Raw genomic sequence first — 25,342 nt, 5'->3', positions numbered from 1 at the left:
GAAAAATATCCTTGGGTGAAGATTAAAAATAACAATAAAATCAGTAAAAACTTTTTACAAAAGGAATATTCTATACAAAAGAGTGATTTCTTTATAAACTTAGGAGGTGACTTAATCAAGTATGACGTCTCTCTACCTCTCACTAGTTATGAGGCTTTAAATAAGTCTGTTAATATCTCTGAGTGTGTTTCTTCATTTTTAAAAGGATAGGGTCAGCTGAGATAATATGTGTAAAAGTAATTTATAAACTTTAAGAGACTATGCAAATGAATTATGGATTTCATTAATAGCCTTAGTAGGTTTGATAGTCCATTCTGTATTTCTTTTGTTACTATCAAAGCAATGGTTTAGAAAACATTAGAATGGAAGGTATATTTGGGCATGAAAAATAACTATTAAGTTTTTCATATATCTACAGAGTTCATATGCAGACCAGACCTTTTTTGTCAGTTATAAAATAAAACTTCAAAAAAAGGTGGAACAGCCTCTTCCTAGTGTTTTCTTTTTTCAGTTTTATTGAGGTATAATTGACATATAATGTTTTTTTCTTTTGTTTTTCAGAATAGATCCAGACCAAGAATACATTTTAGCTTTGTGTTAGATCCTTTGTATTCTTAAAGACCCCTTTTTCATAGGCTTAGTAAGTGTCTCTCTGATTCTTTATTAGATTTTTGCCTTCTGAAATATTTATTACCCTTTTATTAATTTTGAAGAATTTTTCTTGATATCTCTATAATTCTTTTTTTTAAATATATAACAACCTTAACGAGATATATGATGAAAATCCACTATACCATACAATTCACCCATTTTAAATGTACAATTCAATAGTTTTCACTGTATTCACAATGTTGTGCAACTATCAACACAATCTTTTAGAATTTTCATCACCCCAAAAAGAAACCCTGTGTCTATTGGCAATCACGCCCCATTTCCCCTTCCTTTCACCCCAGCCCTGGGAAACCGTGAATCTACTTTCTGTCTCTATAGATTTGCCTATTCTAGATATTTCACATAAATAGAATCATAAAATAGAATATGTAGTCTTGTGTTCTGGTTCCTTTCACTTAAGATAGTATTTTCAAGGTTTATCTATATTGTAGCATGTATCAGTATCTAATCCCTTTTTCATTCCAAATAATAGTCCATTATGTTAATTACCACATTTTATTTCTTCATTTAGCAATTGATGAGCATTTGGATTGTTTCCACAGGTTTGGATATTATTAGTAATGCCGTATGTGCATATATGTACAAGTTTTGTGTGGACATATGTTTTTATTTCTCTTGGGCATAAACTTAGGGTGGAAATAGCTGGGCCATATGGTCACTCTGTTTAACCTTTAGAGGAGCTGCCAGACTCTTCTAAAGCGGTGGCACCATTTTACATCTCTACCAGCAGTGGCTGAGGGTTCCAGTTTATCTACATTTTAATCAACATATTCTAGAAGGTATGTTGGTACCTTCTGGAGGTTTTGCTCATTTCCTTGATGACTAGTGATTTGAGCATCTTTTCATTATTTATTGACCATTTGTATATATTTGGAGAAATGTCTATCCAGATTCTTGCCCATTTTTTAGTTGGATTGTCTTATTATTGAATTGTAAGAGTTCTTTGTATAATCTGGATACAATTCCCTTATCAGATCTATGATTTTAAAATGTATTTTTTTTTTCTTTCAATGTATCTTTTTTATTGATTTCAGAGAAGGGAGAGGGAGAGAGAGATAGAAACATCAATGATGAAAAGAATCATTGATCAGCTGTCCCCACACGCCCCCTACTGGAGATTGAGCCCACAAACCAGGCATATGCCCTTGACCATAATCGAACCTGGAAACTTTCAGTCTTCAGGTCGATGCTCTATCCACTGAGAAAAACTGGATAGGGCTACATTTGAATTTAGAATCAGTTTGTCAATTTCTGGAAAACCAACTGGGATTTTGATAAGGTTTAAATTAGATCAATTTGGGAAATATTGTCATCTTAATATTAATTAGTCTGATTCATGTAATCCTTTTTATACCTGTAGGAAAGAATAACAAAAAACACTGTAAAGAATAAAATTCTTGCCCTAGCTGGTTTGGCTCAGTGGATAGAGTGTTGGCCTGTGGACTGGAGGGTTCCAGGTTCGATTCCAGTCAAGGGCACATACCTGGGTTGCAGACTTAATCCCCAATGAGGGGCATGCAGGAGACAATCAATCAATGATTCTCTCTCATTGATGTTTCTATCTCCCTCTTCTTTCCTCTCTGAAATCAATAAAAATATTAAAAGTTAAAAACAAAAGAATAAAATTCTTTGCCTTCCTTCCACAAATAGAGAGCCTCTGGGGAGAATTTGACAAGTGGATGAACAATGGGAAATCTCTGAATCCCTGTTATCCATCAATCCCAGCCTCCCAACTAAGGGAGTTTCATATACTGAGCCTTTGGGTTTCCAGAGGCAGACAGTGGGCTGTCCCCTACTGATTGGGATGTATATTCCACTCCTGACCTCTAAACTATCCTAGGTGGTTAGAGACAGTGGAACAGGAAGGCATGTTATTTCCTAAGTAGATGAACTTTTTGTTTTTTACCCTTTAAGCCAAGCATGTCAAACTTAAAGGCTAACACAGGCCAAATAAACAAGGTCTAAGTTTATGTGTAGGTGGTGTGCAGGAGGCAGCTGATCAATGTTTCTCTCTCATCGATGTTTCTAACTCTCTATCTCTCTCCCTTCCTCTCTGTAAAAAATCAACAAAATATATTTAAATATATATATTCATTGTGGGTCACATGCAGCCCATGGACTGCGAGTTTGACATGGCTTGCTTTAAATCTTTAACTTTCCTAGGCATGAGAAGTTTGCTTTTTATTGTTGTTTTATGGCTGTTTCTTTTGTTTGACTTTTTGGTGTTTTTTTAAAAATATATTTTATTGATTTTTTACAGAGAGGAAGGGAGAGGGATAGAGTTAGAAACATGGATGAGAGAGAAACTTTGATCAGCTGCCTGCTGCACACCCCTACTGAGAATGTACCCATAACCGAGGTCCATGCCCTTTACCAGAATGGAACCTAGGACCCTTCAGTCCACAGGCTGATGCTCTATCCACTGAGCCAAACCGGTTAGGGCTTGTTTGACTTTTTTGGAGAAGTTCTTTAAACTTTATCAGCCAAAACAGTTTCAGAGTTAGCAAGACAAAATTTTATCTTTATTTCAGAGACTGATTTTCAGCCTGAAAATTTTAGACTCATAAAGAGGCCTAATCTGTAATGATTCCACTGGAAATCAGTTTGTAAACATAATTGCAATATCAGTTAATATAATGGCCCATTTTTGTGTTCAATTTTAAAAAAATGGTTGTATATAGTGGTACTCTCATGTAATCGATTAAAGTAAATAGTTATGGGTTCTGTCCTTCCCATGCCCTTTAGGGTTTTGTCTTTCTGACTCTTCAGACTCACATTCTTTAAAATGTTACCTTTGGGAAAAGTTGGCCTCTTTTGTACTCAGAAGGCTTGGCTCTTTCTCTTAAGAGCTTCTCTTTCCCCTGCCCCCCCCCCCCTGAAACCCCCCTTTCAGGAAACTCAAGAGTATAAAGAACGCTTTTTGCTGATGGAAACCTGGTTTTTGTTTTTAATGCCTGATTTCTCACTCTGGAAATGATCTTTTTCTCTCTTGTAACAAAGCATGGAGCTTCTAGTGTGCTTTCTCTTTGAAAGTCAAAGGGTTGTGGCAGTCCCTAGAGGAAAGCATAGGCTCTGGCTGTTTGGAGAGTGATGTTAATGCTAGATCTAGTGACAGTGATCAGTTCTCCCTGAGGGAACTCTTTCTCCAGGTAAGGAAAGAAGGACAGAATTGGCTCATTAGGGCTGCTCAGTGATCATTCATAGAACTCCTAGGCAATTTTCAATCTTAAAACTCAATCAGAATATCACCTGCATCTTCATCCCACTGTTAACTACAATAGCTGTTTAATATTGGTAAAGTTTTCAATATCTCCAAAACTTAATTTTCCCACTCAGAAAGCAATGTAACCAAGTTAATGATACCTAACTCATGGGGTTTTGTGTATTATAGAAAATACCTTATACAGGGCTTTGGCACACTGGTGTTAATGAGATGAAGTATATAAAGTATGAAGAAACAACTAAATAAAGAAGTTTAAATGTAAGAGATAAAATAACGGTACGCTCAAAAAAGACTATACTCAAAAGAAAAGAGTGATTTTGACAATAATATTAATACTAATCCCTGTGAGTACTCACTGTATTCCAGGCACTGTATAGTTTGACATACATTAATTAATTTTCATAGAATCTTCACAAAAATCATGTAAGTTTTTATTGCTTTTTGGAGTTGCAAACTAAGCCCTAAGTCACAAACCTATTAAATGACAGAGCCATGATTATAACCAAGGCTGTGAGACTTCAGGCCTGTGCCTTAACCACATGGTGTACCAGTTACTGGTAGGAGGAGAGAGACTGAAACTGAACATGAAAGAATGCTAGAATATGGAGAAGTAAAAACGGAAGGGTGTTTCAGGTGGGAATAAGGCTTAGGAAAAGCATAAAACAAGGTTTTGAGGGATAATGTCACTTATAGGGACAGGTCAATGATTTGAACTACTTTGGCTGAATCAGGTGGGTTGTTTTTGTGGGTTTTTTAAAATATGATTTTATTGATTTTAGAGAGGAAGGGAGAGGGACAGAGAGAAACATCAATGTGATATCCATTGGCTGCCTCCTGCAGGTCCTCTACTGGAGATCAAGCCCACAACCCAGGCATATGCCCTGGTGGAATCTTACCGACAACCACACCACAAGGGCTAGAGCATGTCATTTTTGAGGTGAACTGGAGACAGCTCATAGTTAAGGGTGTCAGACAATGACATGTCTGCACTTGATCCTGTGACAGTAGAAAGCACTGAGAGGGTTTTGAGCAGGGAGGTGACATGATCCAACTGGTATTTTAGAAACGATAGGTTGGCAGTCATTTGTAGATTGGATTGGGAGTGGGGTGGGGGAGATACATGAAAATGCATTTCAGTGGAAGAAATAGCAGGGCTTGGTGACTGATTGGAAAGGAAGATTGAGGGGGAGGGAGTTGGTCATGAAGGTCAATGCCCAAAGAGACAATGCCCTCAAGAATAATTTTGGCACCCAAATAATTTTATCAAAGCTGGAAACCTTGAGAATAAGCTGTAAATGATTTCATGATCCTCATTTCTGTAAATTTCCTGTACCTCCCAAAATGCAGTCTCCTCCAGGCAATAGTCCTTTCTGGTAGTCTCCTCCCCTTGCTATATACCATGTTTCCCCGAAAATAAGACCTACTTACAGGTTTCCTTCTGAGTGAAATATAAGGCATCACCCCGAAAATAAGGCCCCCCCCCCTAGGCTAAACATGAGAGATTTGGTCCACTGATTCTGAAAGAAATGGAGTCACAAGAAATTCACCAGGAAATTCAGGAATTGGATTGTTATGATGATGTTCCAGAAGATGATGACATGATTGTCATTGAATAAATGAGTAAATTCTTGATACCGTAGGATTCAGTTTGTCTGGTTTGTGTTGACAACTACCGTACTACCATACCATATACAGGTAATAAATTTCCTTTATTTTCATTTAACAATAAATGTGTACCGTATTCTTCTTCATGGAAAAATAAGACATCCCCTGAAAATAAGACCTACCGCATCTTTGGGAGCAAAAATTAATATAAGACACTGTCTTATTTTCAGGGAAACAGGGTAATATATTCCACCAGTTTCTCCCAGCACCACCCAGTCAGAAAGCTCCTTACATCCTAAACAAAATCCCCTCCCTTCTGGAGCTCTTCACTGAGCATCCCTCTCACCTGCCTCCCACACTGAAACCTGACCCGCTCCCAAGGAGGCCATTCCCCTGGGGAGGACAGCTCTTTCTTCCTCACCTACTCTAAGGGCCAAGCTCAGGACGCCAGTTTGATAGGTGAAAATTTGCATTTTTCCCTAAGTTTTGGATAGTATTCTTTTGAGTTGGTTTATCTTTTTCATATATAAGTGCTCCTTATATAGTAAAGACCCTGTCCTTTTGTTTGCTGTATTATAAATGTTTTTCTAGTTTTTCATTTGGCTGAATGTTATGACTCTGAAGTATAGAAGTTATTCTATATTTTTATTTTCTGAAATACTTTAATTCAGGTAATGCACAAATAACATTCTTCTTGTAAAAATTTAAAACCATTTGGATCAACTTATCTCTTTTAATCTCAGTTCTCAGCTCTAGTGTCCTCCCTCTCTTGCTGAAACCACTCAGGTTCTGAACTTTTTCTTTTTTAAAAAAAATATATTTTATTGATTTTATATAGAGAGGAATTGAGAGGGACAGAGAGTTAGAAATGTCGATGAGAGAGAAACATCGACCAGCTGCCTCTTGCACACCCTTCACTGGGGATGTGACCGCAACCAAGGTACATGCCCTTGACCGGAATCGAACCCAGGACCTTTCAGTCCGCAGGCCGACGCTCTATCCACTGAGCCAAACCGGTCCCGGCAGGTTCTGAACTTTTTCTGTGGAATTATATATGCTTTACTCTTTTTATGATTTCTCCTTTTTATGATTTCTCCTTCTGTTTTTCTCCTCATTCGTAGTTCTTATAAATGTTCACCTATATTTTCTTTCTTATTCTAACTGTTGTGATCAATTGGTATATATTATAATAAGCAATGTGAGATAATTAACCATTTTTCTTCACTGATTTGGATTTTAGCATATATTAAAGTCAACATGTGTTGGGGTCACAGATAGGTTTGCTAGTATATCAATCTGCCAATTTTTGTGCTAGCACCACACTAATTATTATAGCCTAACTTATACTCTAGTGCAGTGTTTCCCAACCTTCTCTCATGATGAGAATCACCTGGTGGAGTTGTTAAACCACAGATTCCTGAATCCCAACTAAGAAGTGCTAAACTAGAATTTTTGAGAACATATAGGTAAAATTGCATACCTAACTTGGTGCTCTGTATATAAAATCTGTCTTAGAGCACTAGTTAAGTATACAATTTTACCTATATGTTCCCAAAAATTCTAGTTTAGCACTTCTTAGTTGGGATTCAGGAATCTGTGTTTTAACAACTCCACCAGGTGATTCTCATCATGAGAGAAGGTTGGGAAACACTGCTCTAGTGTACTTCCCACCTCTGCCACCTACATATTCTATTTTAACTTCTTTTATTTTTCCATTTCATCCTTGAGGTTCTTGAAGGCCCTCCCAGTTAGCATCCTCCTTCACCAGACTGTTATCAACAGTTTTCCTCTCCTCTCTAAAATAAAGTCAGTTTTCTCTCTAAATTCCTTAATTTTATAAAGTACCATTGTTTTTCTAGTTACTCTGGTTCAAAACCACCACCAGCTGTTCATAACTCAGCAGCTTTCTCTATAACTATTAACTCTTCTGTATCTTTCCCTACCTTAAAACCAGTAATTATCAGGGTGAGAAATAAATTCCCAGTCAAAAGAGCCCCCTTCTGCTGAAACCAGATTGGCACAGTGGATAGCATGTTGGCCTGCAGACTGAAAGGTCCCAGGTTCGATTCCGGTCAAGAGCATGTACCTTGGCTGCGGGCACATCCACAATAGAGGGTGTGCAGGAGGCAGCTGACTGGTGTTTCTCTCATCTGTTTCTGACTATCCCTCTTTCTTCCTCTCTGTAAAAATCAATAAAATATATTTAGAGGAGGAAAAAGAGGCCCCTCCTGGCCTTTCTTTGTTTAATTTCCCTATTGAAAGTTTTGTTATATACTTTGGAATATCATTTACTCTGATATTACTAAAGGAAAAACCCAAGTGATAAGATTTAAACATAAGTAAAACAGCAATGGGATATTGAAGGCCATAGAGAAAAGCATAGCCTTACAGTCCTAAATGTTGTCTTAGAAAGTAGTAGTGTGGATGTACATGGTGTCTTTGTTTATTTTTATTTTTTATTTTTAAACTTCATTTTGAAATAATTTTAGCTCACAAGAAGTTGTCATATGGTTCAGTGAGTTCCTATGTATTCTTCATCCAATGTCCCTTAATGATAACATCTTACATAGCCATAATATATTATCAAAATCAGAAATAAACATTGATATAGTCCCACTAACTACTGTTTTACCTGGATAACATGTTTTAGAATTACCCTGAGTTCATTTGTTGAATAACCATGCAAAACAGTCATGTAACCAACCAGCTGCTTTTTAGCTATCTCATTTACCGACAGAGTCAGTAGATGTGTATTAAAAGAAATGAGATGTTGAGCAAAGAACAAAGGGTAGCCCTGGCTGGCATGGTTCAGTGGTTAGAGCATCAAGGGTCTTGGATTTGATTCCTGGGTTGCAGGTTCGATCCCTGGCCCCAGTTGAGGTGCATGTGGGAGGCAATTGATGTGTCTCACATTGATGTTTCACTCTCTCCCTTTTCTCTTTCTCTCTCCTTCTTCCCCCTCCCTTCCACTCTCTCTAAAACTCAATGGAAAAATATCCTCAGGTGAGGATTAACAAAAAAAAAGTAAAAAAAAAAAAAAGTACTTTTTGTCAAAGCCAGCTCCACAAAATTTCCTTTTGCTCCTTCTGAGGGACATTTCTGTGTTCCCCGAGGAGCCAACTGAAAGTTTCATGGAATAGCAGATTACTCATCCTGTTTGGTGTGTTCTGTCTCCAGCTTTACTGTTTCCAGGGGAGGAGCCAGGAGTTAAGTTAGTCAGCAGAGGGAATCCATAGCCTCTGCTGTTGTTACAAGTCAAAAGCAAACCCTGTCACCCTCATCTGTGGCTCTGACTGAGACAAAGGAAAATAATGTAACAGGCGCAAATTGACAGCAGCCTTCCCTGCCAGCTGTTACTAATATAGCAGTTTCAGGTTCTCTTGGTCAAAATTAGTGCTGCCTTAAACGTTTGCGGTAGATAGAGTTTGATCTTGATCCTTGCTTCAGGTGATATTGAAAGTTATTATGAGGTGTCATTGATATTACAGTGATGCATTTCAGGGTCTTTGGATTTTAAAAAAGGAACTTTGTAAAGACATGAAAGGAATTTTTTTTAAAGAGAAAGTATTGTGAGGTAGGTAAAGATATATTATGGTGGTGTGACAAACTAAGTTCTGGCTTTTTAGGGAGTTCATTATCTGAAATGTGAGTGTGTCTAAATGGGGCATAATATTTAAAAGTTGTTACCATCTAACATGACTGGAATTCTTCCCTATCACAATGAAGACTTATCATGGCCTTAGGAAATCACAGGAATAGAAATTCACTTACAACTCTCAAATTAGGGCTTTATCAGAGAAAAGTTACTCCATTCATAAAACAATCATTCACTACCTTTAAAACAGTAAATTCCTACAAAGCTTTGTAAATCATTTAATTTACTAAAAAAAAATCCTTATTTTCACATGACTGTTTTAAATTGCTAAAATTAAATGCACCTGCATAGAAAAGCATTCTCTCTAGGTTCTTATATTGGGGCATCTAACAGAATCTTAGATGTAATACCTTTTTCTAGCTAAATGTGTACATTCAGATGAGCAACAAACAGATATACACATTAATTTCTCTAAAAATATGTTTTTATTGATTTTTAAAGAGAGGAATACAAAGATAGAAACATCACTGAGAGAGGAACATCATTGATCAGCTACCTCCTGAACACACCCCCACTTGGGATTGATCCTGCAATTGCCTTGACCAGGATTCAAACTGGCAACCTCTTGGTTCCTAGGTCAATGCTCAACTGCTTAGCCACACTTACCAGGCTATCCTTATTCATTTTTAAAAGCTAGCAATTTTCTAAAAATTGTATGAAAATATAAAGGAGAATGATTCTGCTACCCTATATAATAGAGGAATATGCTAATTATCTGTTACACCCTGAGGCATAACAACCAACCGTGTAATGACTGGATCATGGATCTGCAGGAAAGTGGGGTTGCAGAGAGCAACAGGAAGGGGCAGGGCAGCTAGCAAGCAGGAGGTGGAGAGCAACAGGAGGGAGCAAGCTATGGGGGTGTAGGAGCTACAGGATGGCAGGGCAATGGGTGGAGAGCAATAGGAGGACGGCAGCGACCTACTAGCACATGGATTCATGCACAGGGCTACTAGTTTATTTATAACTAGAGGCCCAGTTCACAAAATTTGTGCACTTGCAAGGGGGTGTTGTCCCTCAGCCTTGCCTGTGCCCTTTCGCAGTCCAGGAGCCCTGGAGGGATGTCCAACTGATGGCTTAGTAGGCCTAAGTCAGTCAGACATCCTTAGCATTGCCACAGAGACTGGAGAGGCTCCCACCACTGCTGCTGTGCTCACCAGCCATTAGCTGGGCTTCTGCTGAGTGGCATTCCCCCTGTGGGAGTACACTAACCACCAGGGGGCAGCACCTGCATTAGGCGTCTGCCCCCTGGTGGTCAGCACGTATCATAGTGACTGGTCATTCCACCATTCGGTCATTTGCATATTGGCCTTTTATTATGTAGGATACACTGTAGATGAGGCCCCCTAGAACCATAAGAAATGCAAAAAAATTCACTGTTATTCTCGAATTGCCTCCACTTAAAATCAAATTGCCCTCCCCGTGGGGCATATGCTGTACCTTGGGAACCTCTGGGCTTGACACTTTTCCTCTCTGAGCTTCATTTCTGAATTTATATGCATATACCATGGGAATTATAATCTCTTCTCCTCCTACCTCACTGGGTTATCATGAGAAAGTTCTGAGCTAATAAACCTAGAAATGTGTCTTCAAGTTAGTGATGTCTAAATGGGAAGGGATTGTTATTTTTAAGCCCATAGGTAGCAGGTGCTGATTAGGGGAGGAGGGCATGATTGTTTCCGGGAACTGTAGCTATGGGTTCAGCAGGCCTCGGAGGATTGTCCCTGGAGGTGCTGGCGGGGGACTTGGGACAGTGAGGCCAAATGGGGAGTAACTGTCAAACCTTCCCTCTTGGTGCCATTCTTCAAATTGTACGTGGCTGTTTCTCAGCTGTACCTACTCAGGGTGGGGCTCCATTCTCCTGGAGCGGGGTGGGGGCCCGGCCAGGGGGTAGCCAGGCTGGCTAGGAGGGCGGGTTTAGCTGCCCCCCCCAGCAAGGTTCAGAATGCTCCAGCTGCAGAGATGGCCTTGCTGCTGTCCAGGGGAAGGGTCTGACCCTGGAGGGCCATGCAGCCTGCCTCCACTCGGATCTGGAGTTGTAGGGAGGAGAGGCGTGCCTGGCCCCATCGGAGGGGGCTGGCAGCAGTAGGCCAAGGGCCCCATGTGGGGAGAAGGGGGCGCTGACTAGTGGTCACCTGCGTGCTATTGTTATGGGCGCCCCTGGCAGGAGTGGCAGGGGGAGAGATGGGGAGTCAAAGTTGTGGGCTGCAGCTACCCCTGAGGCTGGGTCTTCTCCCTGTCCGGTCAGCCTCCCCATCCCGCCGGGTGTGCGTGCAGGGGGACTGGAAGAGCTCCCCGTGGCCACTTCCTCTTTCTTCTTTGCAGTCGGGCTCCTGTCAGGCACTCTCATCAGAACCTCCCCCAACTTGGCTCTGGCCTCCCTCCCCCTGCTGTGTGCGCATCCTTCTGCTCGTCTGTCACCATGCTAATTGGTTGTTACTGGTTCACCAACAGACAATTAGCATATTACCTCTTTATCTGTATAGATAATATCCCATTTTGAAAGGATACCTTTGCACCTGCTCAAGTTTCATGATAATAGAGGTAATGATCTTGGCTTCTCTGGCACAGCTTTAGAAATGTGCCCCGTTTTGAATTTGTAGCATCTTTAGTGATTTATATTTTCCAAAGTTTATAATTTTAAACTGTTCTGAAAATGGTAGGAAAGGATTATTTGTAGAAATTGATTATATTTAAATAGACTAAAAATAAGAATCAAATGTTAAAAAATAAGAACTATAATAACTCTAAGGCAGTGATTTTCAACCTTTTTCATCTCATGGCACACATAAACTAATTATTAAATTCAGTAACATACACATCTTTATTCTCCTGGCTCAATATTTAGTGACACCTTTTCTTCCCTGAATACAAAATGTTTCTTTTAATTCATTGTTAAAAACTTATATTCCTGGCCGAAACCGGTTTGGCTCAGTGGATAGAGCATCGGCCTGCGGACTGAAAGGTCCCGGGTTCAATTCCGGTCAAGGGCATGTACCTTGGTTGTGGGCACGTCCCCAGTAGGGGGCGTGCAAAAGGCAGCTGATCAATGACTCTCTCATCGATGTTTCTAACTATCTCTCTCCCTTCCTCTCTGTAAAATATCAATAAAATATATTAAAAAAAAAAAAAGAATGAACAAACTAAGGGAGACTGATCTGCTAATGGTCAAAAGGATTAAAAGCTATATTTTATCTGAGAATCACTTTCATGAGACTAAATGAAATCAGAGTTGCCATTGGTTTGAGTAGTTGGATGTTTATAGAAGTGCTTAAGACTTAGTTTTTCTGTGTTTTTTGTTTATTTGTTTGTTTTACAAATAAGTTGTTTTTCATTTTGTTAAGAAAAAGACACGGTAATTTTTTAAAAGTGACAATAGAAAAAAGGGTGAACTTTAATCTTTGGAGGAAAGGATAAGAAAGATTACAGTAGAGCACCAAGAATAAGATGGTTGTTTTATTGTTGCTTTATTCCTTATCATGGGAAGGAGGCAACAGGGAAGAAGGGAGAAGCTTGAGCTTCACAGTCTGACCATCACTCCAAATCCTAGCTCTGTAACTTTATAGGGCACTTAACATCTGCATTATTGCTTTTCTCTTAGTCTCATCACACAATGAGAAACTCTGCTACTTTTTGGAACAAGTTTTGCTGCACAGTGTTTATGGCAAAAGTGTTTTTTTCTCTCAGTGGTAGAAGTGGACTAGTCACACTTGATATATTTTAGAGATTTTCTTGGATTGATATGGATGGCTTTTCTCTGCAGTTGGTACATCTGGGACAATTATACCCAGCTTCTGCCACTGATAATTACCATGTCATTGTTAGTCCCATTTCCCTCTGTCACAGTTGCCTCCACAGGAGTCCCCTTAAGGTAAAGAAAGTTTTCTTCACACCTCCTTTAATCAGCTTGTCTCATGTAGCCTTGTGGGTCAACTCTTGATTTTGCTGGCTCTTCTGGGGAGAGACTTCAAACAAGTGTCTGAATGGAGCACAGAGAGGTGCATGAGATCATGGTGAAGTCACTGTGCCTAGATGAGAGTGGGGGTATTGCGAGGGTATGAAGTGGAAAGGGAGACTGGAGAGATGTTTGTGTCTAGAGTAAATAACTTTAAGTGCTAAACTAAGAAGTTAGGAAATTTTCTCTGAAGTGATGATATGATCCAGCTTATATTTTAGGGATGTAATTCTAGTCACAATGTATCCTATATAATAAAAGCGTAGTATGCAAATTGTCCCTTCTACCGGGAGTTCATCCTGGAGTTTGACCAGGGGACAGGGCTAGTGGGGGGAAGGAAGGGAGGCCCTTCCAGTGCACAGATTTCATGCACTGGGCCTCCAGTTAGATTATAAAGACTAGACAGATGATACTTCAACTTTATTGCAATATAAGAATTGCTTTTCAAAATAAGCATTCCCAGGCCTCTAGAGAGATTCTAATTAAATATGTCTGAGATGAGGTCTAAGAAACAATATATTTTTTAATTGTTTAAAGTATTACATGTCTCCTCCCCCCCTCCTCCATTAACCTGCCCCTGCCATTACTGCCCCCCACTGCCCCAGGGCCCATGTCCATTGGTTATGCTAATGTGCATGCAAACAAGTCCTTTGGTTGATCTCCTATCCCTCCTCCCCGGCCTTCTCTCTGAGATTGGATGGTCTGTTCAGTGTTTCTTTGTCTCTGGATCTATTTTTGTTCATCAGTTTATGTTGTTCATTATATCTCACATATAAGTGAGATCATGTGATAATTATCTTTGTCCGACTGGCTTATTTCACTTAGCATAATGCTCTCCAGGTCCATACATCCTTTTGCAAATGGTAAAAGTTTCTTCTTTCTTACAGCAGTGTAGTATTATATTGTGTAGATGTACCACAGTTTTCTAATCCACTCATCTGCTGATGGGCTCTTAGGCTGTTTCTAAATCTTAGCTACTGTAAATTGTGCTACTATGAACATATGGGTGCATATGTCCTTTCTGATTGGTGTTTCTGGTTTCTTAGGATATATTCCTAGAAGTGTGATTACTGGGTCAAATGGGCGTTCCATTTTTAACTTTTTGGCGAATCTCCGTACTGTTTCCACAGTGGTTGCACCAGTCTGCATTCCCACCAGCAGTGCACCAGGGTTCCTTTTTGTCCATATCCTCTCCAGCACTTGTCATTTGTTGATTATAGCCTTTTTGACCGGTGTCACATGGTACCTCGTTTTGAAGAAACAACATTTTTAACAAGATCATCAAACTGTACCTTGCAAAACAATGAACTAGAGATTAAAAGAGAGAAATTATTTAGAATATCATTATATCAACAATATAAAAGAGAAAATACCTTATGAGATCTAACTTAACGGCAAGTGCAAATAGTAGGGGGGGAATCATTGTTTTCTAGTGATTTTCTTAGGAGTCAGGCAGATCTGGTTTCAGAGACCACTTTAGGCTGAGTAGTCCCAAAAGTCTGAGGAGGTGCCACAAGCCAGGACCTGCGGGTCTGAAGAGTTAAGGGGAAGAGCACTTGTGTGGGCACCTCAGGCAGAAGAGACTCTGTAATAGTGCTTTGGAGAAAAAGAAAGAAGTCCATTGAGGTAGAGCATTGTGACTAAGGGAGTCTTGTAAACTGTGCAAAGAACTCAAAATTGTTTTAAGTACAAAGGAAAACAGGGATTGACATCTATTTTACAATTTTAAGAAACAACTTCCTTCTGTGAGGAGAATGGATTAGAGGAGGAAGCAAAAATAGAAGCAAGGAAAACCATCAGGAGGCTGATAGAAAGATGATAAAGAAATAATAATAGTAACAGTAATTGATAATGCACCAAGCACTGTTCTTTTTTTTTTTTTTTAACATATTTTATTGATTTTTTTTATAGAGAGGAAGGGAGAGGGATAGAAAGCTAGAAACATCAACCAGCTGCCTCTTACACACCCCCCACCAGGGATGTGCCCGCAACCAATGTACATGCCCTTGACCGGAATCAAACCTGGGACCCTTCAGTCCACAGACCGACACTCTATCCATTGAACCAAACCGGTTTCAGCATTGAGCACTCTTCTAAACACTTTACATGAACAACTCATCTAAGTTTGCTATCCAGTTGGCACCCTCTCCTCTGAAGTACCACCACAGTTTGGATGGTAAATTACAGGAAACTGAATCAGCTCATTAACATTTTCAGAGGGGCTGAACAGTTGTGCACAGTCTTCCTCCACTTCCCATCAATCCAAATCCTTCTATGAAAGGCAATAGCCAAGACAACTCCGATAAGCCAGTGTTAGGTTAAAGTAGAAAAAACTGGAGTCTAATCCTAAACTTGCTGAGCTCTTCTATTTTGTTCCCCTCTGTCTTGGTGCTGTTTCTCCACTGTCTGTCTCTTTTTCTGAGTAACTTTTTTTCTCTCACTCTCACTCTTATGTCTCTCCCTCTGTTTGTGTGTGTTCTGTGTTTCCTTCCTTTGTACCATCTTTGCCTTTCTTGTTCCCTCTCTCTACTATCTTCCCTTCCCCAAATCTCCCTCATTGCTCCCTCTTCCCTCAACTGACCAGTGAGGTAGTGGCATGCACAGTGGCTCTGTTCTATTTAATATATAAAAACATATGTGAGCCGAGACCAGTTTGGCTCAGTGGATACAGCGTCGGCCTGCAGACTGAAGAGTCCCAGGTTCAATTCGATCAGGGGCATGTACCTTAGTTGCAGGCACATCTTCATTGAGGGATGTGCAGGAGGCAGCTGGTCGGTGTTTCTCTCTCATCAATGTTTCTAACTCTCTATCCCTCTCCCTTCCTATCTGTAAAAAATCAATAAAATACATTTTTTAAAAGAAAAATTTATTTAAAAAATATATGTATATATGAATCATTTTTATTTAAAACTAAGACTCCAAGAGCCAGTATATCATTCCAAAATGCTTTTAGATGGTTGTTTCAAAATATTTTAAATTCTTTATTCCAGTCCCTGCATTCACATCTCTAGAGGAAATTTACCTAGTATCCATTCATCTAACTGGTTTCTTCCAAACCCCAAGCCTTCCCTTCTCACTCTGCCACCACCTCCATGGATGCCTTTTCTACCTCAGATCTGTCCCCAGTTCCTGCCCTGGACTGAAGTCATACCAGATCACATCTATTCTTTAACATAGAGGACTTACATTACCTTCTGTGGTGAGCCAAGTCTCTTTTTGTTCCATAATGTTTATCATTTACTTTTTCTTTTTAATCTTTCCTAAGGCTTGGCCATTTACAAACTATTGATTATGCTCTGAAGTGTATTGTTTTGGCTCTGAAGCTTATTTTAAAGATGCTCTTACTTTTACATATGAGAGTGCTTCTTTTTGTCTGTCTACTTGCAAATAAAAGGCCACCAAGGACAGCTTTCCCTTGAGCCATGGCATCCCAGTTGAGGAATGTTCCTTGGAGCTTTTTTCTTTTTTTCTTTTTTTAAGAAATAAACAACAAAGATATATTCAAGGTCTTAGAGTTTGAAAACACAATTAGACAAAAACTCAGAAGTGTACTGAAGAAGAAAGGAAAGTTATAAATTCTTATAGAGACTAATCAGTTCTGTATTCTTAGTTGGTCCAAGACACTTATCAGTTGGATGTCAGGCGGTCTGGGTGATGGATGCCAGGTAGTCTGGTCATGTAAGACCTGGGTGACCCAGAAGGTGGTATTTATAAATAGTTCTCCTGGCCCTCTCCTTAAAGCTTGTCCAACTAATCCTCTCCTCTCTCAAGATTGGAAGTGACTTGCCATTTAAGTCTTAAATTCTCTGAAAAATCTGGTTGGCAAAAAGCTGTCCTAACAAAAATGTTTTCAGCCAGATGATGACCGGCCATTAAAGCTTACCTTTCATTTCCAACATTTTTAGCCAAATATGCTCCCTCTTTAGAGGACCAGATTTTCTTATTATTTTTCTAAGACACCTACCTCAATTTTTTTTTCCTTTTTACTAGTAGGCTATCATGGATTTATATTTTTAGTATTTATAAAGCTGTTCCCAAATGTCTGCATCTCCACCATGAACTCAGCACCTTCCTTTTCACCCTTAAACCTACCGAGCGTGGAGGGTCTCTAGTGGCCTCAAGCCTATCATCGTTGGATGGAGCTCTGTTTTTATTTCTTTAATTTCGAATTATTTATTAAGGCTCTTCTTTGCTGAGCTGGGCCAATGACAATAATGCTTTTCTGAGAGCTGCTAGGTCTGATCCAGTTGTTGCTTTATGAGGGAAGCCCCTTATTTCAGTAGTCTTGCCCCCACTTGAATATGAGCCTGGAACTTTAGAAGTAATTTTATTTTTGTTATTTAAGAAAGTCTGCTGAAACCGGTTTGGCTCAGTGGATAGAACATCAGCCTGCGGACTGAAAGATCCCGGATTCGATTCCGGTCAAGGGCATGTATCTTGGTTGCGGGCACACCCCCAATGGGGAGTGTGCAAGAGGCAGCTGATCAATGATTCTCTCTTATTGATGTTTCTATCTCTCTATCCCTCTCTCTTCCTCTCTGTAAAAAAATCAATACTATATATCATATATATATATAATTTTTTTTTTTTTAAAGGAAAGAAAGTCTGGTGTCCACTGTGGCTGGATTGGTATATAAGAGACTCTCTGTAGAGGAAGAATGAAAAGCATGCACAAAGGAGATTGAATGAATAGTGTATCTTCTGAAAACCTTAGGCTTAAATGTCTAAGGCCATTCAGTTTATTTTTTAAATATATTTTTATTGATTTCAGAGAGGGGGAGAGAGAGAGAGAAACATCAATGATGAAAGAGAATCATTGATTGGCTGTATGTGCTGGTATCCTTCAGTTTGCAGGTCAATGCTCTATCCACTGAGCCAAACCAACTAAGGCTAAAGCCATTCTGTTTAGATCTGAGCTCAGAATGGACTTGCTAGAGCAGTATTGTCTATTGTTTTATTTCTCCAGATAGGGAAGCTTTCTCTTAATCCCAAAATGGGTAAACATATTTGTAGTCATTAGAACTGTAAGACATGACCTAAACAAGTGTATACTTTTGACTTGCTTTTTAATTTAGTTGTTTAAAAAAAAAAAAGTGGAGTTTAGAAATATGAAGCAGAGAGAAAACCACCTCTATATAGAAGAGCAGCAATACCTGGCGATGTAATGAGCACAGGGGAGCTTGTTAGGAATGCACTACAGGCGGAGAGTAGCACAGCCAACACAACTTAAAGCAGTGGGTGCGTGGTTCACAAGCAGGTGGAGGGCACAGGAAGCTAGTATACCCATCACATTCAAGGCACTCTGCTGGATAACCTTTAGTTATCTTTTGTAACTTTTCTTATACAACAGCAAACTGTAGAAATAATCTTTCCAATGAATTAAATGTAGTACCATTACATACATAATGATCCTAAAAAACCATGTTAGACCTACTAACCACATTTAGAGCGCTGGTTCTATTTCGGTCAAGCATATGTTGGTTCTATTTCAGTCAAGCACACGTAACGTTGGTTGCAGGCTTGATTCACAGCCCCAATTGAGGATGGGGAGGGAAAGAGGGTAAGAGGCAACCAATCAACATGTGTCTGTTTCACATTGATGTTTCTCTCTCTGAGTTTCTACCCCGCCTTTCCACTCTCTCTAAAAGAAATCAATGGTACCGAAACCGGTTTGGCTCAGTGGTAGAGCATCGGTCTGCAGACTGAAAGGTCCCATGTTCGATTCCAGTCAGGGGGCATGTACGTGGGTCCGGACACATCCCCAGGGGGGGGGGGTGTGTGCAGGAGGCAGCTGGTCGATGTTTCTGGCTCTCTATCCCTCTCCCTTCCTCTCTGAATAAGTCAATAAAATAAAAAAATAAAAATATATATTCTGGTTTGGATTAACCAAAACCAAAACAAACAAAAAACGGTGTTGTTCAGGGTTGTCAGCTGCAAGCTACTCAAAAACAGTGGGAAAGGCTCAAAGGCTCTCTGGGGCTTTGGAAACTGACTGGCAGTGAAGGACCACGGCCCATAGCAGTGGTCACACTGCAGGAATGGCCAGGTTGACACTACCTGCTGCCTCCCCCCTGAAGAACTGCTAGCTTTTCCTCAAGTCCTGTGTGACTACAGTTTCAGAACCCGGAATGAAGTACCCAGGTGTCTTAGCCTAATTATGTCCTTGCCTCCAGCTGCAGGGCCAGGAAAAAAAGGTTCTGGATCTTCTAGTTGCTATAGTGCAAAGCAGTCACTGCCTCCCATTGGGGAAAGGAGGCTGCAGTGTGCTGCTGGGAAGAGGATTTGGTTGCTAGACAGAAAAGAAAAAAAAAAGGACATAAGCTATATCAACTATTTGAATTGAAGCTCAATTTCTTTACAAATATTAACCATCTTTCACTTCCATGCATGGATAATATTAATCTGCTTTTCCTTTAATGATTTGTCCATAGTTTTTAAAAACTAAACAATAAAAAAAATCCTTTGTTTCCATTTGAACTACTTGGTTCTGCTATCAAAATGTATATTTTTGCCGAAGCTGGTTTGGCTCAGTGGATGGAGCGTCGGGTCTGCGGACTGAAGGGTTCAATTCCAGTCAGAGGCATGTACATTGGTTGCGGTCGCATCCCCGGTGGGGGGTGTGCAAGAGGCAGCTTGTCGATGTTTCTCTCTCATCGACGTTTCTAGCTCTCTATCCCTCTCCCTTCCTCTCTGTAAAAAATCAATAAAATATATATATATATTTTTAATGTATATTTTTTCTAGATTTCTTTTTTTGTTCTCTGCATGTCCTTTTTAAATTTTTTTTAAATTTATTTCAGAGAAGAAGGGAAGACAGACAGATAGAAACTTTAGTGATGAGAGACAATCATTAATCAGCTGCCTCCTTATGCACCCCATTGTGGATCGAACCCACAACCCCGGCATGTACCCTGACCAGGAATCGATGCTCAACCACTGAGCCATGCTGGCGGAGCTGCACTGTTCATTTTTTACCTCTCTCTAGAAGTGTGAAATCTTTGGTTCTTATGTTATAGATGAAAATATCTCCTCTGGGTTTCATGCTCCTTCCTTTACTTGTCTTATGGACTCGCCTACACAAACTTATTGGCTTGGATGGCACTTAGCAGTTAGGCCAAGTACAAAGAAGTCACTTTTGGTGCCTTAATTTTCCTCAATATATTTGATCAGAAATTGGATGAACCTCCGGGATGCTGAGACAGGGAAGATACTCTGGCAAGGAACGGAAGACCTATCAGTCCCTGGAGTGGAGCATGAAGGTATTTCCGACCCTTTGTCTGCAAAGCTCTTGATAATTGGGGAGCAGGGCCTAAGCATTATAGAGTTAAGTCAATGCAGACCTAATGGGAGGGTGAACCCTGAAGGCACAGCACATTAATCTACATGTTACTGAGATTTCTAGTTTCTTTCTTGTTTCTGTCTCACACTTCCCAGAACCCACTTTGTGTTGAAATTTTAGCATTAGAATATACCTAAAGATATAAACTAAGACTCAACTATTTCCCCCAAATAAAATTTGCATTTTAATCTCCCTTAAATAAAAAGAAAAACTAAGGGGTTAAAACCAATAGAACAGAGTAGAGAGAAAGTGCCCATTCAGCTAGATAAAACCCTTAAACGCACTAAATCTGATGTGCCTTAATGATCTTTCAGTCAGATACACTTTACCAATTGGGGACCTCTTTAATTAAAAGTGTAATTCTGTTACTAAGGCATTCTCTGAAATTAGACATCGAAAATGGGCTCTCTAAATCAGTTTCCAGAAACTTGAAGCACCACAGTAATGTGCTTTAATTTAGAATGGCTTCAATATTTCTCTTTCTTTATCAGCTCGTGTTCCGAAGAAAATTCTCAAGTGCAAGGCAGTGTCTCGAGAATTGAACTTCTCTTCAGCAGAACAAATGGAAAAATTCCGCCTGGAACAAAAAGTTTACTTCAAAGGGCAATGCCTAGAAGGTATTCTGCTGCTCCCTGCCTGAAATCCATTCATTTTGCAACTCAGTTTGTAACAGGATTCCTACACCCTACAAGATTGGGGACCCCAGTGAGAATAATCAGAAACAAAGCTGGCACTATAAGGGGCTTTGAGCTTAACAAAAGGTTTCTGACACTATGGGCCAGGCATTGGTGCCTGCTTTGACGGTCACAGCGAAGCTGCTGACTAGGGTCTGGTACAGGCTCTCCACAGTCTCACAGATTTGACTGGCAGGGCCACTCTGCATTGAGTTTTCACCATGAAGTATGAGTGCACATATGTGTCCTAGAGCTACAATTCCAAGTGAAAAGGCCTATTCTATACTTCTGTTCTGTCCTATTTACATCCAGCCTTATTTTTTTTTAAATAAATCTTTATTGTTCAGATTATTACAAATGTGATCCTCTTCCCCCCCCTCAATTGCTCCCCTTTACCAGGTTCCCACCCCACCCTCTGTCCTTTCCCCATTCCCCATTGTCCTCATCCACAGGTGCACAGTTTTTGTTCAGTCTCTTCCCGCACCCCCACTCCCCTTTTCCCTGAGAATCTCTCCCTTCTGCAGAGGAGTGTCCTCTGGCTCTTTGTGTTCTAAATCTTTGTCTTGATTCTTGCGATCTTCCAGTCTGTTTTTAGGACTTTGTATAATATTTTTTATTTCAGACAATGTTTTCTTCATTTCTTGTTGATCCCTTATTATTTCTAGTTGCTCCCTTTTCATATCCTCATAGGTCTCATTTATTTTATCGGCCTTTTTAAGGATATTGTTGAATAACCTTATAACTGTAGTTTTGAACTCAATGTCCAATCTTTTCTTTTCCTCCATCTCCTTCCTTTGTGTCCTTCTTCTTGTCTGCATTTTAGTTGTTTCCCTGATTTGATGGAATAGCTTTGTGTGCTAGGTGTTCTGGTAGAGCCCAGTAGCACAGCCTTCCCAGTTACCTATAGTGGACAGTCTTGGTGTAGCCCTTTGTGGGCTGTGAGTGCAGTCTTGTTGTTAAGCCTTGCTTATTGTTGGTATCACTGGGAAGCGTTGATCTCCAAGCCAATTGGCTGTGAGGATCAGCAGTGTCTCAGCTAGGAGGGTTTCCGTACTCTGCTTGAATAGGGCGGGGTCTCGGGGTGACGCAGACAATCTTTGGTTCCCTGTCAGTCTCTCCTTAGAAAAGTCCTTCACAGTTCCTGAAGTTCAGCGTGCCTTCTCTCTCCTTCCCAGATGGCAGAGCCTCCTCTCAGCTAGCCGTCTGGTGCTTCAGGGCAATGCCTCCTCTGTTTTTCAGTTCTAAATTCAAATTTGTTGTGGTAGGCTGCATTCGGATGTCTACCCTATGCCGCCATCTTGGTTTCTCTCGTCTACATCCAGCCTTCTAAGAAAACTTTGCTTATACTGTATTCACCCACTGGTCCTAGTTCTTTAGACTCAAGACCTTAGGGACTAGGCCTCTGGTGTGGTTCAGAGGACAGCCTAAGGGAGTCCATTTCTATGCCTCTGTGCTGGGAGGCTTCTGATGGCTTCACTGGTGGTTCTCAAGGTAAAAAAGAGGCTCGCTCTAAAGGAGGGGGACAAGGAGCCCTGAGACTCTATCTGAGATGCCCACTGATCCAATTTTCCTTCTTCCCGCAGAGTGGTCCTTCGAGTTTGGCTTTGTGATCCCGAACTCCACAAACACCTGGCAGTCCCTGATAGAGGCAGCGCCCGAGTCCCAGATGATGACCGCCAGCGTGCTAACGTGAGTGAGCAGGCTGCAGGAATTGTGGATGTGTCTAGAAGCAGGCATTCCTGACAGGTGGGACTCATGGTCCTGTTCAGTGAGCAGGCAGCCTACTTTAAAAAGAGGCTAAAAGAATATCCAGGGGTATCTGAGTTTACAGATACTGACTTTTGTCATATGAAAAAGGCAGTGTGATCAAATGGAAAGGATAGAAAACTTTAGACCTTTAGAGTAAATTCCTGATGAAACTTGACTAGTTATGTAATCTTGGACAATCTATTTTACCTCTCTGGTCCTTATTCTTCTCTCTCCTTATAGAATTAATAATTCTCTCTCACAGAAGTATAATGAGAATAAAGTGAGATGCCATAGAAGGAAGCTGGCACATAATATATATTATATTAAATCTATGCTAATTTCCTCCCTTTCCTGACTACCAAACTTCTGGTACTCTGTACTTTGTTTGAATGGCCTTTAACAGAATCTGGTAAAGTCCTAATTCTGTTTTAGAGATAATGTTTGGTTACAGTTTTTCATTATACCTTTCCGTATTAATAGCTATTCTTCCTACTCAAAAAATAATCACTTTGTCCTTTGTCTAAAAACACTGTCAATAACTGCCCACCCACCATTTTATCTTAAGAAAAAGATATTTGTCTTTTAAAGGTTTTAGTAAAGTGCCTAGTAATGAGTTAAGTCTTTAGTAGTTTTTTAATTACAACAGTAGGTATTTTTATATTCTATAAACCAGTCAGATCTTAAATTGCTTATTTACCTACCTTATAATTACCAGCAAAACTGTATCTTCTGGCTATTAATTACCCTGAGAAAATACAGCATAGTATGTAGAAGGGCTTTTTTAGATTTTTATTAACCATAATCTGACTTCTTGGTCATGCCTGATTTCTTTTAGGTACTAGAACCAGTAAGTCTTTGATAATATATTTAGGTTATTAAAGTCATATGTTACTTTTTTTAGAACCCCAAAATAATACCTCTGTTGCCCTTAACTCGGTTCCCAACACCAGTCTGTCATTCGGGGTTCTTTCGTTGCCAGCCATAGAAATTGACCCTGGCTAAGATGACAGAGTTGAAAGGGCTGAGCTCTAGGCAACTTGAAGATGGCAAAAATCTGTGGATATTTTCTTCAAGGAGCAGCCATAAGGAAGGATTCTGCTCAAGGGAGAGAGCCTGATTGGCCAAATTACATCCTTTGTCCACCCTTTTGCCAGGAGAGGGAGGAGCCACTTGATGGACCTTTGGACTGGAGATGGGTGGTTCCCCAAAAGAAGAGCAAAGTGCTATTATCCGAAGTGAGGAGAGCAGAGGAATGACAGACCAACCATAGCAGTGTTGTAGGGAAAGATACCACCTCTGTGTATCAGAAAAGCAGTCATAGTCATAAGCACCCTGTGTGCAGAGCACTCCACTAAGGGCTTGAAGTTGTACCAAGGATTAAGAAATGCTCTCTCTTCTGATTTCTGAACCTGAGGAAGACAAACCTTGTCACATAAGTTAAATGTCATATTAGACTTCTAACCCCATGTAGACACAGATTTGAATGTCCCCAAGCCAAGGTGCTAGGTGGGTATATGTCCCAGGGGCCCATCAAACCCAGATTGAAATAACTTTCTGGAAATTAAATCTGTTGCCTAACACATCACTCTTTTGCCGTCTCTTCTTACTCACAGTGGGAATGTTATCATAGAGACAAAGTTTTTTGACGACGATCTTCTCGTAAGCACATCCAGAGTGAGACTTTTCTACGTTTGAGAGAAGAATGTATTGCATTTCAAGAATTTGGGTTTTGGGGGAAACAGAGGAAACTGTTTACTTTTTTCCTCCACACATTTGATTTTTGACACTTCCACCCCTAACTCCCTCTACAACAAAACCCACCTTTGGCCACAAGGGGACCAGCTCTGCATAGGTAACCAGATGGCTTTTTCCCCTCAAGCTGCCATCTTCCGCTGACCAGGCTAACTCCCACCTCAGACCAGGGCAGAGGGCATGCCTCGACTCTTTCCCAGGGAAAACACAGGACAAACACACACCGGGAGCCAGTGCAGGAGCCGATGCTGTTCCTGTCACCCTCCCTGCCTCATCCTTGGGTCCTACAGGGCACACATCTTCTTTTGGCCGCTGGCTTTGGAAAAATTCATGTTCTTGACCCATATTTAGTCTTTTCCTACCTTTTCTATTTCATACATTCTCATACATTTAACTTGTAAAATAGACTGTGATATTATTATGTAATGAATTGAAATATGAATTAAAATATTCCTACAGTCTTTAACATGGCACTGTTTTCATCTCTCCTTTTTCTGGATTGCAAACTTGGCTCCATGATGAGAAAATGACATTTGTCAGACCGTAGGATCACAATTCTGTTTTACTCCAGAGACCGGCTGATAGATCTTACGGTTCCTGAGTGCTTCAATTGCTGATTTCCAAAGAATAGTAAGACCTATAACCTTAATACTTATTTTAGACATTATATTTAGTGGTTCTCTTTCACAGCATACATGCACCCTGTCTTTGTTTGTTT

The 25,342-nt window shown here is 40.2% G+C and overlaps 1 protein-coding gene across 2 annotated transcripts in view; it reads left to right on the top strand.

The window, feature by feature from the left end:
• The window catches only part of PDE6D (phosphodiesterase 6D), a 50,094-nt gene extending 24,999 nt beyond the window's left edge, over window positions 1–25,095 (top strand). Inside the window, exons 3-7 of one of the 2 annotated variants that reach the window (XM_036420653.2) lie at window positions 562–640; window positions 20,281–20,369; window positions 20,941–21,066; window positions 22,707–22,812; window positions 24,486–25,095. In XM_036420653.2, coding sequence (XP_036276546.1) covers window positions 20,288–20,369; window positions 20,941–21,066; window positions 22,707–22,812; window positions 24,486–24,567 — 396 coding nt within the window. In that variant the 5' untranslated portion in view covers window positions 562–640; window positions 20,281–20,287 and the 3' untranslated portion in view covers window positions 24,568–25,095. The remainder of the gene's footprint in view (window positions 1–561; window positions 641–20,280; window positions 20,370–20,940; window positions 21,067–22,706; window positions 22,813–24,485) is intronic. The other variant, XM_036420652.2, reaches the window with a different exon arrangement.
• Window positions 25,096–25,342: the final 247 nt, after the last annotated feature.

The sequence above is a fragment of the Pipistrellus kuhlii genome, unplaced genomic scaffold, assembly GCF_014108245.1.
Source record: "Pipistrellus kuhlii isolate mPipKuh1 unplaced genomic scaffold, mPipKuh1.p scaffold_m20_p_7, whole genome shotgun sequence".
Lineage (NCBI taxonomy): Eukaryota > Metazoa > Chordata > Mammalia > Chiroptera > Vespertilionidae > Pipistrellus > Pipistrellus kuhlii.
The sequence above is the reverse complement of the archived record's forward strand: the minus strand, read 5'-3'. Positions and strand labels throughout refer to the sequence as shown.